Source organism: Hemiscyllium ocellatum, chromosome 10 (genome assembly GCF_020745735.1).
Source record: "Hemiscyllium ocellatum isolate sHemOce1 chromosome 10, sHemOce1.pat.X.cur, whole genome shotgun sequence".
Classification (NCBI taxonomy): Eukaryota; Metazoa; Chordata; class Chondrichthyes; order Orectolobiformes; family Hemiscylliidae; genus Hemiscyllium; species Hemiscyllium ocellatum.
In genome coordinates, this window is record NC_083410.1 from 11,282,561 (window position 1) to 11,303,123 (window position 20,563).

The 20,563-nt window shown below is 44.3% G+C and overlaps 1 protein-coding gene across 1 annotated transcript; it reads right to left on the reverse strand.

Moving 5' to 3' along the window:
- Positions 1–4,467: 4,467 nt before the first annotated feature.
- LOC132819337 (endonuclease domain-containing 1 protein-like) lies at positions 4,468–15,886 on the reverse strand. The gene is made up of 2 exons (XM_060830794.1): positions 15,401–15,886; positions 4,468–7,962 (listed from the first exon to the last, which is right to left on the reverse strand). The coding sequence occupies exons 1-2, from the start codon at positions 15,698–15,700 to the stop codon at positions 7,072–7,074; spliced, it is 1,191 nt and encodes a 396-aa protein (XP_060686777.1). The 5' UTR covers positions 15,701–15,886; the 3' UTR covers positions 4,468–7,071.
- Between the last annotated feature and the right edge of the window lie 4,677 nt (positions 15,887–20,563).

The window sequence follows — 20,563 nt, forward strand, 5'->3', positions numbered from 1 at the left end:
TGATGCCTTTAGAATTATACCCAAAGATTTATATCTGTCTCCTTCTTGAAGACATTCGATGTTTTAGCCTCAACAGTTTTCTGTGGCCAAGAGGTCCACAGGTTCACCCATCTCTAGGTGGAGACATGTTTCCTCATCTCAGTCCTCAATAGCCTACCCCATGTCATTGGTTCTGGACTCTTTCTGGCGATTGGGGACATCCTCCAAGAATTCCAAATGATCCAGACAGAACTCAAAAGTCAGGAAAAAGACATCAGAACAAAAGTTATTGCATTTATTTTTGGTTGTTGTACACTTTAATTACAATGTAGTTTATGAAAAATAAGTTAATTTATATGTTAGTATTAAAGTTAGTTAAGAACCTTATTCTGTTTGACAGTGGAATATTTCAATCAATATGAGTTGCAAATATATATTAATATATTGCTCAATATCCCAAGAAACAAAATTTGACATGATTACTTTTGCCCATTAGCAGTAATTAATTGTGTGGATCAAATCTCCTCAAGCAACTTTTCACAAGGAACATTCTTCCTCAAAACCTTTAAGATAAAACCATTGGAGTATGATATTCCCACAGCAGCTCATTTACATGCACATATCCTTATGCATATACACACTCATATCCTCACACTCATCCTCACACACTTACATCCTCACACTCATCCTCACACACTTACACACTCAATTAATCGCAGTCATAAACTTTTCTTGAGTCCATTTAACATGTTAAAAAATTGTCGACTGGAGAAAAGTCTTTGAGTTAAAACATTAAACACAGAGAAGAGTTATGAAAAGAGTTGCTCTAAACAACCTTTATTGGGTTCCATCAGTGTTGCTGGCCTTACATCTCTTCACCATCACACAGTGACCTTTGACTTGGTCCTTTTCAAGCTGTGATCCATTTCTTTTGAATGTAATCTTTCAATAACACATTGCACTGGCTACAGATGGATTCATTACATCCTTGTCATGAGCTGCTTTGTTTTGACATGTTTGGCACTTTCAGGATGTTCTGTTCACACTGCTCTTTGCACTGTTTGTGAAATAACTTCATTGTGAGCCAACTGCATCACATTGAAATCAATTTAAAGTAAGTCATCCTCGATTCTGAGTGACTGCCAGAGAAAGAATCGTCAATGGCATACTTCCAGCAGAAACAGTTCCAATTAAGTTGAGGAGGTGTAACATGTAGGTGAAAGTGTGGACTGCAGATGCTGGAGATTTGGTTCGAGAGTGTGGTGCTGGAAAAGCACAGCAGGTCAGGCAGCATCCGAGAAGCAGGTGTAACATCTGCCCAGATCTTGTGACCAGCCTCATATATACCACATGAGGGAAATTGGCCATAAGGCAGCAGGTGGAATTCAATATCAATAACATACATGTATAACATAGTGTGCTATGTAGATCATATTAATTGTATAGATAATGTGGAATTGTATTCCATAATAATTCAATATAACATTATATTTGCTAGAGTTTAGAAGAACGAGAGTTGATCTCACTGAAGCAGATATAAATTCATATGCAGAAAGGTTGTTTCTGTGGCTGAAGGATCTGGGTGAGGGGACACAGTCTCAGTATAAGGGTCAGACCATTTAGAGCTAATATAGGAAGGAATTTCTTCACTCAGTGGGTACTGAAAGTTTGGAATTTTTGACTCCCGAGAGCTGTGGACACTCCATCATTGAGGCTCTTGAAGACAGAGATTAATAAGTTTCTAGAGATTAAAGATACTAAGGGATATGGGAATCATGTGGGAATACAGCATTGAGGTAGAAGGTCAGCCATGATCTGCTGTATGGGGCAGGAGTGATGGGCAGTTTTGTCTACACCTGCTCCTATTTCCAATGAATACATTTTGGTAAAAGATAATGGCAGCAAAGATGCTTAGAATGGAACCAGGCTCAGAGCCATGGGACTTTGTAGAAATTTGGGAGTTTCAGAGTTATTGGTTCACAAGACACCACGGGAAACATATCGAAAATGCAAGGCTGTTAGGAAGGGAAGCTCATGGAATTCTAGAGTTATAGCATAAAACCCTTCCCTTCTATATACTTAATAGTAAGGTCCTGCACAGTGTTACCAAACAAAGAGACCTTGGAGTGCAGGTTCACAGTTCCTTGAAAGCGGTGTCATAGGTAGATAGGGTATTGGAGAAGATGTTTGGTACGCTTGCCTTTATTGGTCAGTGCATTGAGTATAGGAGTTGTGGCTGTACAGGATATTGGTTAGGCCACTTTTGGAATACTGTATGCAATTCTGGTCTGCCTCCTATCGGAAGGATGTCGTGAAACTTGAAAAGATTTACAAGGATTTAGCCACATTTGGAGGGTTTGAGCTATAGGGAGAGGCTGAATAGGCTGGGGCTATTTTCCCTGGAGTGTTGGAGACTGAGGGGTGATCTTACAGAATAAAATCTGTGAAAGGGCATGGACATAGTGAATAGTCAAGTTCAAAACTGAAGGGCATAGGTTTAAGGTGAGAGAGGAAAGATATAAAAGAGATCTCATGCAGAGGGTAGTGAATGTATGGAATGAGGTGCCAGAGGAAGTGGTGGAGGCTGGTACAATTACAACATTTAAAAGGTATCTTGATGGGTATATGAATGGAATGAGTTTTGAGGGATATGGGTCTAGATTAATGCAGATGAGACTGGTCAGCATGGACAGTTGCACTGAAGAGTCTGTTTCCCTGCTGTACATTTCTATGAATCTAACAAATGGGATTCATACATCACATGGCTGGAAAATTTCAAGAAAGACAGCACACCACCACCTTCAAAAGGGCATTTATGATGGGTAATGAATGATGCCCACACCCAATGAATGAGTAAGGAAAACATAGAGGTGGAAACAAAGAGATGGTGAGCAGGCTGCATTAAAACTCATGAAGATTCCATTTAATGTGTTGTGTTCGGTTTTGGATGTCATGCTATTTTACAAAGATATTGAGACTTTAGAGATGTCACTAGAGTTATGTCCATGATGAGAAAATACAAATAAGGATAATAAAATTGGAGCTTTTTACATTAAAACAACACACCCATATGGTACAATAAAGGCAGATTGATTAACATTGCAAAAGAATATGACAGGGTATATAAACAGACTGTTCTTGAGAGTTGATGAGCTAGATTGAGGGTCCTTCGATAGAAGACTAGAAATTTCATGGAAACATAGGGTAATACTGCATGAGGAGGACATTTGGCCCATCAGATCCATGTCAGCTCTTTTAAAAAGCAATCCAGTTAGCCCCAATTTCCCTGCAATGTATTTCTCCAATAAATATTTATCTAATTTTCTTTCGGGGGGGTTAAATGGAGTCTGCTACCCATTACTCCATCAGGCTATTCATTCTACATTCTACTCACTCTATAGATACAAAACTCTGCTTCCACCACCTCCACTGGCAGTGCATTCCGGAACCCAACCACACTCTAGATGAAACATTTCCCTACACCACTCCCCTAAACTTCCCCCTCTCACCTTGAACCTGTGCCCTCTTGTAGTTGACCTTTCCATCCTGGGAAAAACCTCCAACTCAGACCGCATGCACTGCAGCTAAATCCTCATCCCAGGAGTCAGTTCAGTAAATGTCTCCTGCACCCTCTCCAAAGTCTTCAAATTTAGATGAGAGGGCAAGAGAAACTCTTTTAAATTTAATCTATTTTCTAACCAACCTGTTCAGAGATGTTATTACACACTGTTGGAGTGGGTGGGACTTGAACCGAGGCCTCCTGGTCCAGAATAGAGATACTACTGCACCACAAAGCGGGCTTCAGAAAACTTTTTATAAGGCAAATACAAAATTCATTTCTGGTGTTTGTGGTTTAGGAAAGAAGCTATAAGTTTCTGAGCTATTAGAAGAGTCTGGATACTCTGGGATTTTTTTTCTTGGAGCCTAAGAGGTGGAAGGGTGACCTTCGAGGTTATAAAATCATGAGAGGCAGAGATAAGGTGATTAGCCAAGATCTTTTCCCACGGTAGGGGAATCTAAAACTAGAGTGCATTGGCGTAAGGTGAGAGGGACAAGATTTAAAGGGCAACACTGAAGGTACATGGAATAAGGTGCCAGAGGAAATGGCAGAGGTGGGTACAATTACAATATTTAAAAGACATTTAGACATGTAATGAATAGTAAGGATTTAGAGAGATATGGGCTAAATGCAGGCAAATGGGACTAGTTCAGTTTAGGAAACTAAGTCAGCATGGAGGAGTTGGGCTGAAGGGCCTATTTCTGTGCTGTATACATCTACAACTCTGTGACATAGAGTAAAAAGTGAGGTCTGCAGATGCTGGAGATCAGAGCTGAAAATGTGTTGCTGGTTAAAGCACAGCAGGTCAGGCAGCATCCAAGGAACAGGAAATTCGACGTTTCGGGCCAGAGCCCTTCATCAGGAATCCTGATGAAGGGCTCTGGCCCGAAACGTCGAATTTCCTGTTCCTTGGATGCTGCCTGACCTGCTGTGCTTTAACCAACAACACATTTTCAACTCTGTGACATAGACTGGGTTGACGGAATGGGGAGAGGAGGTGTGATTAGCTCACATGAAGAATAAATTCTAATATCAACTGAATGGGCCAAGGCCTGATTTGAACTTGCAATTTCCTTGTATTCCTTGTATTAGCACACAGATGGAGACCACAAGAAGGGCAAGGGCAGTACTTGCATGGGAATGTCACCAGGTTCCCTCCAAGCCCCAAACCATGTTGACTTAAAGCAATAATCACTGTCATCTAGAACCTCCTCATGAACAGCACTGTGGGTGTCCCTGTGCCATGTGAATTGCGTCAATTCAAGATGGTAGCTCACCCCCACTTTTTCAAAAGCAATCAGATATAGGCAACAAATGCTGACTCCATCAATGTTCAGATGTCATAATGTATTAAAATAAATTCTTCACATAATTAGGCCATTTGGCCAAATAGGTCTATGCTAGTGTTTATGTTCCACATGTGCCCTTTCCACCCTCTTCATCCAATTATACGTGGATTTCTTTGTGTTCCTTTCTCCTTCCTATACCTTTTCGAGTTTTTCTTTGGGAATCTTAAACTGTGACCATTCATTGGGTAAAGGACATTTCCTGAATTCCCTATGGGATTTAAAACTGACTAGCTCCCTAATTCTGGTCTCATCTGTAAGTGGGAATACCTCTGTGTCTACACTATCCAATACTTTCTTATAGATCTCCATCAGGCTACCCTTTAATATTTTCTAGTAATGAGCTCCATTCTGATTATTTTTCCAAGATAGGTTTTTTCCTTCCATTCAGTCACAGGACGTAGGCATCACTGGCTAGGCCAGCATTTATTGCCCATCCCTAATTGCCTAGAGGGTAGTTAAAAGTCAACCACTTTGGTGTGGGTCTGGAGTCACGTGTAGGCCAGATCAGATAAGGATGGCAGTTTCTTCCCTAAAGGGCATTAGTGAACCAGATGAGTTTTTCTTGACAATGGGTTCATGGTCATCATTAGAGATTTAATTCCAGATTATTGAATTCAAACTCCACCATTTTCCATGGTGTGTTTCAAACCCAGGTCACCAGGACATTACCTGGGTCCCTGGATTAATCGTCCAGAGATAATATCACAGGACCATCATCTCCCCTTAAAAGACCTAAAGATCTCTACTCCCACTAGCGATACACAATTGTTTTGGCTCTTTTAAAGGATGTGTCACCCATTTGTTACCCATTCCTATTTGCCCTGGAGCAAGTGATAAATCTCTTTTTTGAATCACTGAAGTCATTAAGGTATAGGAACATCCATATTTCTGCTTGGGACAGTGTTAATAGACAATAGACAATAAACAATAGGTGCAGGAGTAGGCCATTCAGCCCTTCGAGTCTGCACCACCATTCAATATGATCATGACTGATCATTCTGGGGTTTTGACCCAAAGACACTGAAGGAACAGTAATACATTTCCAAGTTAGGATAGTGAGTGGCTTGGAGGGAGTGGTGCTTCCCCATTTTAATATTCATGACAATACCAGCATTCTATACAGTGAAACTGGGAGAAACCACTATAATTATGATTCTCATCACAAATACATTGATGAATGTCAAAGCACTGAATATCTCTGAGATAGATTGGCAGAGAATAGAAATCCCTCAAATGTGGTAATGAATTGACGACAGCAAGTGAACACATGCCCAGGTCAAACATTACCTCTGAGGAGATCTAAATGATTGCTATACAACTGGGTCAGTGCTGTACCTTCAAAGACGCCAAAACCACCACTCACTTCAGTCCAGAGGTGTTTGTTCAACATTTACAGATAGTCACTACCAATAATACTTGCCACAGGAAGTTATGGCAATCCTGGTGTTAAACTGGGAAAGAAAGCTCTCCATAGAGACTGGCAATCTGTCCACAGCGAAAAATCTAATACTGAAGGTAAAGATGGAGATTCTTTGATCAGATGTTCATTGGCCTGACAGCTGCATTTCCCCACCCGACCCTGTCTGGTTAGCTCAGTTGGCTGGATGGTTGGTTTGTGATAAAGTGTCTGTCCAATTATTGTACTGGCTGAAGTCACCATGAAGGTTCCATCTTCTCAACCTTGCCTCTGGCCTGGTTAAACTCACCATCAGTTGTCTCTCTTTAATAAGGGAGTGGGACTGTGGCAAACTTACTTCTTCACACCTTAGAAAGGCTGGCAAACAAATTGTCTAAAGATTCTCTTAGAATTTGGTAGTTTTATCAACTCAAAACCCTCGAGTCCTGGACTGGTTGGGAGGACTGGGATTTTAATTTCCTTGAAAGTTTGCCCAAGAACAGAAATCCCTGAGTCAGTAGTTAGCTGAAGATCAAACTATAGTATTACTGTGACAAGGAACTCTGGTGGTTTGCACCACTGGCATCACTTGCTCTTTCTGAATTAATAAAGGGTTTTGCCCATTGAAGGCATTAAAAATTCAGAGGGCCTATAAAGGCTTGCTGACCACGTAATAATTAGTGCCACCTGAGAAAAATCATAAACCTGACGTTTCTGATCATTATTAGCGGCCCAGCAGCTTTGCTAAAGGACGTGCAATGTCTTAGTGAGGCAGAGGTAGGCAAGCCCTATTGTCGGTTAAGGTTGGCAGAGTAACCAGAATTATTGTTGATGAGGATACCAAACACATTGATGGCAAGAACTCCTACGACGGTAAGGATGCCATGGAAGACGGGTGCGATGGTTGTGGCAATCTCCATTGTGATGTCCAACACCACGCGTACCACGGATTGGCCAGAAGCCAGGAGCGTATGGTGGATGAATTGGAAGATTCCCACACATGCTTCATAACCCAGTGGTCGCAATGGGGAACTTCCTCTGTTTGCAGGATTGATGATTTTACCCTGAATCAACCCTTCCACCTCTCTGAAGATTTCCTCTTCCTCATTTTCGTTCATCCCCCTGCAGTTATCAAACAGCTGGCTGACTCGCAGTTTCTTCTGCAGTTGCCTCACAGTCACATGCGTTGTTTTCCGTTCTGGTTTCATTTGCTTCATGAAGGCGAAGGAAAAGTCTCTTTTGTATCTTAGCACATCCTGGCCCTCTGGTCCTGCGTTATTGTTGAGACAGGGATCGTTATTCTGGTCTCGTGAGTAGGTGCAGCAAAGAGCTGTCCAGACCAGGCCAGGGACTGACACCCTGTTTTTCATTTTGGTCTTTGTGGGGTTAGCAGCACCTGTCATGAGATACATTGACCGGCCAGACTTGTGGCATATCCTTGCCAACTTCTCAGCAACGGACTCTGCTTCCTGGTACCAGTTAACATTGGCTGCATGTTCCTCAGGGACTGCGTTGGTGAGGGTACAGGTAGCTGTGGCACTCTCCTTCTCATTCAGTGCAAAGGGGTAGAGGTGACCCCTGTCATAGCCGGACTCCTGGTAATCCTCATCCACCGCCTGTCTCTCACTGAAATCTGCACTACTGCTCCTCATCGTGCCAGGGCCGTTTTGATCATCAATCTTTAATGAATGCAAATCAACATGTTAGAAAAATGAAAACATTACTGTACACTCACTGTGAACTGACCTCCCCAGCAATCAACACAGCTGAGCAGTCAATAACTATACTGACTCTGAATTGCTCTCAAGTTCAACTGGACACAGGATAAACAATGCTGGCCTTGCCAGTGACATCCATATCCCATAAAATAATATAATGAAATAAAGAGGAAAGGTTGACCGAATAGAATGGAAGAAGTCAGTTGGCCTAACCTAAGGTCTTTCTATTTAAGCCCCAGTGCACACATCGACAATGCGTTATTTTATTTGCATTCATGGGATATAATGAATGTGGACATCACCCTTGGAAACTGAATGATTGCTGTTATAACTTAGTGACTCAACAACTCACTTCAGGGTGAATACAACATGGTCTTAATGAGATTTAAACTGAGTAACTTCCCAGGAGACTGATGGCTGAGAGGTAGTATCACTGGATTATTAATGCACAGACCCAGATAATGTTCTGAGGACCTGGGTATGAATCCCACTGCAGCTACTAGTGGAACTTGAACTCAATTAAAGAAAGGAATCAAGAATTACAAGTCTATTGTTCACCATGAATCTGTTCTCATTTGCCTGGAAAAACCATCTGCTTTTACTAATACCCTTTAGGGAGACAAATTGCCATCCATACCTGGTCTGGCTTACATGTGACTCCTGACCCCCAGCAATGTGATTGACTCTTACCCACCCTCCCCGGGTAATAAGGTATGGGGCAATAAGAACTGGGCTGAAAATGTGTTGCTGGAAAAGCGCAGCAGGTCAGGCAGCATCCAAGGAGCAGGAGAATTGACGTTTCGGGCATGAGCCCTTCTTCAGCAATAAATATAGGCCCAACCAGGGAAGCCCTCATCCTGTGAACTAATTTTGTAAAAAAGGACGTTCTGTTTTGAGGAAGGGGCACTGACCTGGAAACATTAACTCTGATTTCTCTGCACAGATGCTGCCAGACCTACTGAGCCTTTCCAGCAACTTCGATGTTCATTCCTGGACCTGTCGGGTTCTTATACAACAGATTAAGAACTCTACTCATTTTATTGAATCACAGAATTCCTATAGTGTGGAAGCAGGCCGTTCAGCCCATTCCAAGCCAAGTATCAAGGATAACTTCCTAGTGGTTTTTTTTGAAGAGTGGCATGTGGTCTTTTATATCTGCCGTTGAGGACAGACAGGGTTTCAATTTAACATAGAATCCCTACAATGTGGAAAGAGGCCATTCAGCCCATCAAATCCACACCAACCCTCCAAAGAGCATCTCACCCAAATCACAACTCTATCCCTGACACCCCCAATTTTTACAATGGCCAGCCCAACCAGCCTGAACATCCTTGGACAGTATGGACAATTTAGCATGACCAATCCACCTAACCTGCATTTTGTTGGATTGTGGGAGAAAATCACAGCATCTGAAGGAAACCCACACAGACACAGAGAGAATGTGCAAACTCCACACAGGCAGTCACACCAAGGCTGGAATCGAACCCAAGTTCCTGGCACTGTGAGGCAGCAATGCTAACTACTGAGCCACTGCATCGTCTGTTCAATCTCAGGCTGTGGCTTTGCACACTTTCTCATTTGCTGGGAATGCTGCCCAGGAAATTAACCCACTCTGCATTCATAATTTCTGTTCCAAACACCTGTTAATTGCACCCAATTCCTGATTAGTGTAATTTGCAGGCAGATCTCTGATCCAAGATTGCAAATTCATCAAATGATCCCTAGAGACTGCCCTGTTCAAGGGACATCGAATGGTACTGGTAACTCAGACTGAGATTTCAGCTTTAAACCAAAATATTCAACAGCATTTCCCAAACCCATGGCCTCTGCCATCTAGAAGGACAAGGGCAGCGGATACTTGCGGATTCCACCATCTGCAATTTCCCCTCCAAGCCACACACCATCTCGACATAGAAATCTATCGCCATTCCTTTAGTGTTGCTAGATCAAATTCCCTCCCTAACCTCATTATGGGTCTACCTAAAGCTCATAGGCTGCAGTGGGGTTCAGGAAAGCAGCTAACCAGTGGCTTCTCAAGGGCACTTTGGAATGGTTAATAAATCTAGGCCTTACCAGCCATGCTCTCTTGAATATTTTTGGTCTCATTGTGCTAAAGAATATTGCTGATAAAGAATACTTACAGACTGCAAAGGTAAAGAAAATATTATATTCAAGAAACCTCATTGTGGTTTCATCTGACAATGTTGCAGGAGTTGGACAGATCATATAACATGGCAATCATGCATCCTGTGTCTTTGTAATGTATCCTGCAGTTAAATGTAACCCTATACTATATTCATATCCCATAACCAATTGAAAAATGGAACACACCATAGGTTTTGTGTCAGGATAGAGTGACTCGAGGAGATGTGAATCCAGACTCTGGACTAAATCTTCTCACATTTTGTCATTGTATTGATTTCCTTAAGTTTCTCATTGTAAGTCCCAGCAGGTTTTCTTACCCTGTTTTACCAAACCGGCCACTTTAACGAACTACCTTATCCCAATGGTGCACATCTTGCTGATGCTGGCCTGAGTCTCCCACTCGCCACTGCCCAGATCATAGAATCCCTACAGTGTGGAAACAGGCACTTTGGCCCAACAAGTCCACACTGACCCTCCAAAAAGCAATCTACCCAGACCCATTCCTAACACTTACCCCTAATCTACACATCCCTGAACACCACAGGCAATTTAGCATGGCTAATTCACATAACCACAGGGAGAATATGTAAACTCCACACAAACAGTCACTGGAGGCTGGAATCGAACCCAGGTCCCTGATACTATAAGGCAGCAGTGCTAACCACTGAGCTACCATGCCACCCCAGGATAATCTAAGATCCTTGACAATGCTGTCTTTGAAAACTTGCCATGCACCTGGACAAGCACTGTCAGTCCGCAGATGCCCTGAATGGTCCCCCAGATGTGACAGGTGAGGGGCATTTGGTATGTCAATTTGCAGACAGGCACCTGGAAGATCTAGTGGATGGGGTGATGCAGACGAGGAACATCCTCTTCCCCAGGGATGGCCAAAGGAGACCGTGGGACCAGGTCTTGCCAACCTAGTCTGAGGTTGCCGCCTTGGTCAGTGTGGTCTCAGCTATCTGGAGGAGTGTCCAGCAGTGTAAGGATAAGGTCAATGCCTGCCTTTGTTCTGCCAGGGTCAGTGCTATCATCGTCTCTGCAATTTTACTGACTATCTCTGCTACTGAACCCCCTTTTCACAAAGCTAGTGCTTTATCCCTCTCGCTATTGCACACAGAGGCTTCCCTTACTTGCTCTCATGCATCCAGTTCTCCCACTCCACTAACTCTCAACCTGCCTCTGTACTGCCTACTCATTCCCTCTCAACAAGACACCATCTTTCCCCACCTGCAACAGCAATAGCTGATGTTTCAGCCACTTTCCTCTCTGATAATACCTCCCTAATTCCAGGAGAAAGTGAGCCTCAATAAGGCACAAAGAGCCAAGAAGGGTGGTGGGTGGCACGGTTACTCAGTGGTTAGCACTGTTGCCTCACAGTGCCAGGGACACAGGTCCGATTCCAGCTATGGGTGTCTGTGTGGAGTTTGCACATTGTCCCCTTGTCTGTGTGGATTTCCTCCAGTTTCCTCCCACTGTCCAAAGTTGTGCAGGTTAGTTGGACTCGCCATGCTAAATTTCCCCGTCATGTCCAGGAACATGCAGGGTAGATGGATTAGCTATGGGAAATACAAAGTTACAAGGATAAGGTGAGTTGAAGGTGCTGATGTTGGATTGGGGTGGACAATGTTAAAGATCACACAACACCATGTTATAGTCCAACAGGTTAATTTGGAAGCACTAGCTTTTGAAGCACTGCTTCTTCATCAGGTGGTTGTGGAGCAGATAAGGTGGGATGTTCTTCAGAGGATCAGCATTCACTCAATGTGCCGAATGGCCTGCTTCCACATTGTAGAGATTGTGTGATTAAGCTCCCCCTCTCCAATATGAGGAAAGGATAATAACCCTGAGTGTCCTAAGTAGCTGACTAATCATGCCCAAGCCAAGTGGTGGGCAGTAGGATAGGAAACAGCATATTAATTGGGATGGGGCCACATTTACAGGCAGCTCACAGACTCTCATCAAGAATCTCATCGCAATGTTTGGAAATGTAACAAGATGAGTATTTGGATAGTAGCATTTTTTATTCAATCACGGGATGTCAGCACGTTTTTGCCCGGAGGGCAGCTAAGGGTCAACTGCATTGCTGTGGCAGACCAGATAAGGATGCAGATATCCCTCCCTTAGCGACGTTAGTGTATAGGATGGGTCTTTCTGACAATTGGCAACAGTTTCACAGTCATCATTAAGACTCTTCATTCTAGATTTTTGTTGAATTCAAATTCCTCCACCTACCATGGCAGGATTCAAAACCAGATAATCTAGAACTTTACCTGGGTCTCTATGTTAATAGTTTAGCAATAATGCCACTAGACCATTACCTCCCCAATACAGGAATCTGGCATGTAGAGGTATGGGGGGAACAGGTAGATATTGGCACTAGTTAATAAAACCAGTGGCCACCTTCTGCACTATAACAATTCTATGATTCTGTGGTCTCAAAGTCAAGATTGGCCCCGTCTGATTTCTCACACGATCCTTTCAGGTTTCTTGCAATAGCCAATGCTGCTCAAGCCCCTCTGTCTCAGATCCAACAACTATGGACAGTGGCTTGGGATTCCCTGCTACACTCTCACCCCACAGCACCAGATGGACAATACCACCACTCCCACCACAAAAACAACCTGCATTTTACAGAGTACCAGCTGAAGCATGGGTGCTTGGTGGAGATCTAACAGCCAAAAGATTGACACCAAGCCAAATAAGGATATGAATATCCAACAAGGAACAAGGGTAGGCCATTCGGCCCTTCTAGCCTGCTACGCCATTCAGTAAGATCATGGCTGGTCTGATATCAATTTCAGTTCTACATTCCTGCATACCTCCGATAATCTTTCATCGCCCTGGTAACCAAGAATCTATCAAACTCTGCTTTAAAAACAATTCAGTGATTTTGCACCTATTGCTTGTTGAGCAAGGGAATTCCAAAGACTCTCATCTCCCTGAGACGAAAATACATTTCCTCATCTGTTTTACATGGGTGCTGGGCAAAAGTGAGGACTGCAGATGCTGGAGATCAGAGTCAAGATTAGAATGGTGCTGGAAAAGCACAGCCGGTCAGGCAGCATCCGAGGTGCAGGAAAATCGACGTTTCGGGCGAAAGCCCTTCATCAGGAATGAAGGCAGGGAGCCTCCGGGGTGGAGAGATAAATGGGAGGCGGGTGGGGCTGGGGAGAAGGTAGCCAAATGTAGCTTCAGGGCAGAGGAGATGAGCTGGGGGTTGCAGTGTGAAAGAGACTCACTGAGATTCTTGTAGAGAGAGAGGAGGAGGAAAACTTCTTCAAGGTCAGCATCCTTGCAAGAGGATGCGCAGTAAGGTTAAAATCAACTTGGCAAAAATGAGGCCTGCAGATGCTGGAGGTCAGAGTCTAGATTAAAGTGGCGCTGGAAAAGCACAGTAGGTCAGGCAGCATCCGAGGAACAGGAAACTCGACTCTTTATTTTTAAACTAAGACCTGAAGAGTAGACCAGGATTCAAAACCAGATAATCTAGAACTTTACCTGGGTCTCTATGTTAATAGTTTAGCAATAATGCCACTAGACCATTACCTCCCCACTACAGGAATCTGGCATGTAGAGGTATGGGGGGATCAGGTAGGTATTGGCACTAGTTAATAAGGAGTATTAAGCGTGCAGGCACATTTAGAGTGCAGGGGCATTAAAGGCCATTTTAAAGTGGGGGTGGGGAGGTTTCAGGACAGAATTAGAGTCTAGGGCCAGTATCACTGAAGGCAGAGCTTCCACTAGAAGGAGTGAAGAAAATGAGGAACATTCATAAGATATTTAGGCAGCATGGTGGCTCAGTGGTTAGCACTGCTGCCTTACAGTGCTAGGGACCCGGGTTCGATTTTGACTTGGGTAACTGTCTGTGTGGAGTTTGCACATTCTCCCTGAGTCTATGTAAGTTTCCTCCGGGTGCTCCAGTTTCCTCTCACAATCCAAAGATGTGCAGGTTAGGTGAATTGGTCATGCTAAATTGACCATAGTGTTCAGGGATGTGTAGGCTAGGTGCATTAGTCAGGGGAAATATAAAGTAATAGGGAATGGATCTGGGTGGGACACTCTTCAGAGGGTCAGTGTGGACTGGTTGAGCCAAATGGCCTGTTTCCACACTGTGGGGTTTCCCTGAAGATGAAAGTATTTACCGTAAGAAATAGGAGTAGGCTACATGGCCCATCAAGCCTGAAATACCAAAGAACAAAGAAAATTTACAGCCCAGGAACAGGCCCTTCCGTCCTCCAAGCCTGCGCTGATCCAAATCCACTGTCTAAATCTATCAGCCCAATTCCAAAGGATCTGTATCCCTCTGCTCCCACATACTCATGTATTTGTACAGCCGCACCTTAAATGAATCTACTATGCCTGCCTCTACTACCTCTGCTGGCAACATCTTCCATACACCTACCACCCTCTGTGTAAAGTACTCTTGTTCAATCACCAGATGGACAATACCATTGAATCAGATCATGGTTGATCTTTACATGGACTCAGCTCCACTTACCCACCCGCTCACCATCACCCTCAATTCCTTTACTGTTCAAAATCTATCTTTGCCTTAAAAACATTCAACAAGGTAGCCTCAACTGCTCCACTGGGCAGCGAATTCCACAGATCCACAACTCTTAAGGCTATGCTCCCTAGTTGTAGGTTCACCCGCCAGTGGAAACAACTTTCCTGATGGAGAGCTTATGCCCGAAACGTCGACTTTCCTGCCCCTTGGATGCTGCCTGACCTACTGTGCTTTCCCAGCACCACACTCTCTACTCTGATCTCCAGCATCTGTAGTCCTCACTTTCTCCTTGTGGGAACACCCTTGCTGTTTCTATCCTTCACAATTCTACATATTTCTATAAGATCCTCTCTCTTCTTAAAATTGCAATGAGTATAATCTCTCATCTCCTCATATGCTTATATGAGTATAAGCCAACCCTCTCAACCTTGGAGTCAACCTCCTCGGCACTCCTTCCAGTGCCAGTACATCCTCACTCAAGTAAGGAGACCAAAACTGTACACCCTGTACAGCTTAATCTTAATATAGAGTCAGGAAATTGTTCCCTCAGCCTGTACATAGATGCGGATCCGAATGTCTGGCTTAGTCTTGGCTCCCAGCCATGAACTGAGCTCCTGTTAGATTATTTTGGGAGCCACACGCAGACAGACACAGAGCCAGAATGGTGCAGTGACACTTGTGGGTCCTAATGTGTCCCCCTGATTGTCAGTCAGTCGACACTGACGCTACCCAGAGCTCTTTTACCTGCGGCTCGTAGAACCAGGGGCTGGGTCTGTAGCCTGCACTCTGGCCCATGCTGCAGGGGTACCTGTAGGCGGAGTAGACTGGGATCCGCAGCCCGCTGTTGTACAGAGTGGCATAGTGGTAATGGTTCTTATACCGCTGGCAGATTCTGAACCGGCCCCGCATTGGGAATCCCTGCGGAGGTTTCTTGTTCTGGAAGAACCAGTTGCATTCCTTAAAATCCCGGACCACTTCCCCGTTCACCATCCCGGATGGAGGCAGTGCCCAAAGCAGCAGGAACAGCAGGCTTCCCAAGTCCATGGTCCGGTAGAATGGGATTGTCTCTCCCTGCTGGTAAAGCGCCTGAGTTTTGACGCTTCCGGCTTCTCTGAGGCACCGAGTAAAACTTCACTTCCCTCTCCTGTTACCTCAGGAAGTTCCCCAGAGCTCGCCAGATTTTGAAAAGCGCTGGCAGTTCATTCCCCATTTCCCAGTCTTAAAATAACAAGCCCGTGACAGCGCTGCCTTACTCTGAAAACCACTCCCCGCCCAACACCCACCTCTCATCTCCACCTTCAATTATAGCAATACCCATTCCTGCTCCAGCTAAAACGCGGGGTGCTGGACAAACTCGGCTGGTCTGGCAACATAGAGTCATAGTCACAAAGATGCACAGAATTTAAACAGACCCTTCGGTCCAACTCGTCCTGACCTAAGCTAGAGGAGAAAGTGAGGACTGCAGATGCTATCTCAACACATTTTCAGCTCTGACCTAGCCTCGTCCCATTTGCCAGCATTTGACCCATATCCCTCCAAACGCTTCCTATTCATATACCCATCCAGATGCCTTTTAACTACTGTAATTGAGATTAGATTAGATTACTTACAGTGTGAAAACAGGCCCTTCAGCCCAACAAGTCCACACCGACCCGCCGAAGCACAACCCACCCATACCCCTACATTTACCCCTTTACCTAACACTACAGGCAATTTATCCTGGCCAATTCACCTAACCTGCACATCTTTGGACTGTGGGAGGAAACCGGAGCACCCGGAGGAAACCCACGCAGACACGGGGAGAACGTGCAAACTCCACACAGTCAGTCGCCTGAGTCGGGAATTGAACCCGGGTCTCCAGCGCTGTGAGGCAGCAGTGCTAACCACTGTGCCACCGTGCCGCCCACAATTGAACCAGCCTCCACCACTTCCTCTGGCAGCTCATTCCATACATGTACCACCCTCTGTGTGAAAAAGTTTCCCCTTAGGCCCCCTTTGTATCTTTCCCCTCTCACCCTAAACCTATGCCCTCTAGTTCTGGACTTCTCCACCCCAGGGAAAAGACCTTGTCTATTTATCCTATCCACACCCCTCATGATTTTATAAACCTCTGTAAAGTCACCAGCCTCCAGTGCCCAGGGAAAATATCCCCAGCCTATTCAGCCTCTCCCTATAGCTCAAATCGTCCAGCATCCTTGTAAATCTTTTCTGAACCCTTTCAAGTTTCACAGATCTTTCTGATAGGAAGGAGACCAGAATTGCATGCAATATTCCAAAAGTGGCTGAACCAATGTCCTGTACAGCTGTAACATGACCTCTCAACTCCTATATTCAATTCTCCGACCAATAAGGGAAAGCACACCAAACATCTTCTTCACTATCCTATCTACCTGCAACTCTACTTTTTAGGAACTATGAACCTGCACTCCAAAGTCTTTTTGTTCAGCAACACTCTCCAGGACCCATATGTAGAGAGATTTTATAAAGTTAGTGTTTCTAGACCAGTGAGTTACCTTCATGGTATCCTCAGCTGGTGCAGGAATTGAACCCACACTGTTGATTTAATTTGATTTATTCTTGTCACATGTACCTAGGTACAGTGAAAAGTTTTGTTTTGCATGCAGCACAGTTAGATCATAACATGCAACAACCATAATGTGATTGAACAGAGCAGGAAATACAAAGTTACAGCTGCAAAAACAGTGCACAAAAAGCAAGATTGTCATTAGATTTGAAATTTGAGAGGTCTGTTCAGATATCTAATAACAGCGGGAAAGAACTGATCTCGAACCTGTTGGTGCACAGGCTTTGTATCTTGTGCCCTCGATGGAAGAAATTGGAGGAGATTATAGCCGGGGTGGGAGGGGTCTTTGATCATGTTAGCTACTTTTCTATGGCAAAAAGAAGTGTAGATGGAGTCAGTGGATGAAAGGTTGGCTTGCTTGATGAACTGGGCTGCATTCACAACTCACTGTAGTTTCATACAGTCCTGGGCAGAGCAGTTACTGTACCAAGCCATGATGTATCCAGATAGAATGCTTTCTACGGTGCATCTGTAAATGTTGGTGAGGACCCTTAGGGACAAGCCGAATTTTCTTAATGTCCTGAGGAAGAAGAGGCGTTGTTGTGTTTTCTTGACAATTGCATCGACATAGGTCGTCAAGGACAGACTGTTGGTGATGGTCACTTCTGGGACCTTGACTCTCTCCACCATCTCCACCTCAGCTCCATTGATACAGATAGAGATGTGCCTGCCTCCTTGCTTCCTAAAGTTGATGATCAGCTCTCTAGTTTCACTGACTGTTGGCATGACTCTGCATTGAAAACCTGAAAGTGTCGGGAAAAGGTTATAAGAGATAGGATTTATAATCATCTCGAGAGGAATAAGTTGATTAAGGATAGTCAACGTGGTTTTGTGAAGGCTAGGTCATGCCTCACAAATCTTATCGAGGTCTTTGAGAAGGTGACCAAATAAGTGGATGAGGGCAAAGTGTTTGATGTAGTGTATATGGATTTCACTAAGGTGTTTGAAAAGGTTCCTATGGTAGACTATTGCACAAAACACTGAGGCATAGGATTGAGGGTGATTTAGCAATTTGGATCAGATGTTGGCTAGCTGAAAGAAGACAGAGGGTGATGGTTAATGGGAAACGTTCATCCAGAGTTCAGTTGCTAACGGTGTACTGAAGGATCTGTTTTGGGGCTACTGATTAGATTACTTACAGTGTGGAAACAGGCCCTTCGGCCCAACAAGTCTACACCGACCCATACATTTACCCCTTACCTAACACTACGGGCAATTTAGCATGGCCAATTCACGTGACTCGCACATCTTTGGACTGTGGGAGGAAACCGGAGCACTCGGAGGAAACCCACGCAGACAACGTGCAAACTCCACACAGTCAGTCGCCTGAGGCGGGAATTGAACCCAGGTCTCTGGCGCTGTGAGGCAGCAGTGCTAACCACTGTGCCACCCACCGTACTGCTGTTTGTCTTTTTTTATAAATGACCGAGATGAAGGCATAGAAGGATGGGTTAGTAATTTTACGGATGACACTAAGGTCGGTGGAGTTGTGGATAGTGCTGAAGGATGTTGCAGGTTACAGAGGAACATAGATAACCGCAGAGCTGGGTTGAAAGGTGCAAATGGAGTTTAATGCAGATAAGTGTGAGGTGATTCACTTTGGAAGGTGCAATGGGAATTAGGAGGAATGGTAAGATTCTTGGTACTGTAGAGGAGCAGAGAGGTCTCAGTGTGCATGTACATAGATCCCTGAAAGTTGCCACCCAGGTTGGTAGGGTTGTTAAGAAGGCACACAATGTGTTAGCTTTTATTGGTAGCAGAATTGAGTTCCAGAACCACAAGGTCATGCTGCAGCTGTGCAAAACTCTGGTGCAGCCGCACTTGGAGTATTGAGTACTGTTCAGGTCACCGCATTATAGGAGGGATGTGGAAGCTTTGGAGAGGGTTCAGAGGAGATTTACTAGGACGTTGCCTGGTATGGAGGGAACATCTTATGAGAAAAGACTGAGGGACTTGAGGCTGTTTTCGTTAGAGAGAAGAAGGTTGAGACGTGACTTAACTGAGACATACAAGATTGGGTGGACAATGAGAGCCTTTTTCTTTGGATGGTGATGGCTAGCATGAGAGAACACCACTTTAAATTGAGGGGTGATCGATAAAGGACAAATGTCAGAGGTAATTTCTTTACTCAGAGAGTAGTAGGGGTGTGGAACGCACTGCCTGCAATAGCAATAGACTCACCAACTTTAAGGGCATTTAAATGGTCATTGGATAGACAAATGGATGGTAATGGAATACTGTAGGATAGTTGGACTTCAGGTTTTTTTCCACAGGTCGGCCCAACATCGAGGGCCGAAGGGTCTGTACTGCACTGTAATGCTCTCTGTTCTATGAATGAATTAATTATGAATGCATTAATGAGCCAGATGGATCTTTACAACGTTTGACAGTGGTCACATGATCACCATGTGGCCAGCCCTTTATTCCAGATGTTATAGGATTCAAATCTCACCACATAATCACGCTGGAAATTGAATCCATGATCCAGACATTAATCAGCCTGGGGTTCTGGATTGCTAGCCTGGGGTTCTGGATTACCACTACTCAAAGCCCGCTCCATACCTCATGGTTTAAAGGATAAAAGTTGACTGGGATACCGGGGGAATTCCTCTACTCTTCTTTAAACAATGGCACGGGATCTTTTGTATGCAACTGAGTTTCGAATCTCATCCAAAAGGTGGCTTCACTGTTGGTGCAGACCTCCCTCAGGACAATCCAAGAGTGGGATTTGAACCCCCAATTCACACAGTTGCGACAGTGACTGCACTTTTCTGTGAAGCCTGCTGAAGTCACGAAAGGTGCTGTCGAAAAGCCAAGTCCTTCCTTTCTAATTTGCCAGTCAGTCGCCTTGCACCCAAACTGCTTTCCATGGTCCAGGGTGAGAATTCATAATTCCACCACTGGAGTGCGCTAGAACCAAAAGTAATACCAAGAGCAATTTGTCCCAAAATGCCCTGACATGAACTTCTGAGAAATGAATGAGGCAGGTCTCAGAAACGGGGAAAAGTAATTGTGTAAAGTGCTTTTGCAATGTTCTGAACCTTCTTGAGCAACTGGACATACACTTACATAAGTCTTAGCGAGACATTTCACAGAACCTTTTTGAGACAGTGTTCAATAACTTTGTAAACGATTATGAAAGTGGGAAGTACTTTCGGAAACCAGGTGGTAGTCTCAGTTCAGTCAGAAGATTGCAGGTTGATTTTTTTTAATTCAAAAGTATTTGGGCACAAACATCACGGTTGTCTCAGTGATCATTTGCTGTTTGTGTCAGGTTACTGTGTGAAAATTGATTTTTACATGTTTTTTTAATTGGCAAGGCC

Bases quoted from the DNA above. Each gene is read 5' to 3' on its own strand.
- LOC132819337 (XM_060830794.1), bottom strand. From the start codon at position 15,700: ATGGACTTGGGAAGCCTGCTGTTCCTGCTGCTTTGGGCACTGCCTCCA. The intron at 7,963-15,400 runs GTAAAAGAGCTC...CATTCATTAAAG, and splicing joins CCTGGTTCTACGAGCCGCAG to ATTGATGATCAAAACGGCCC.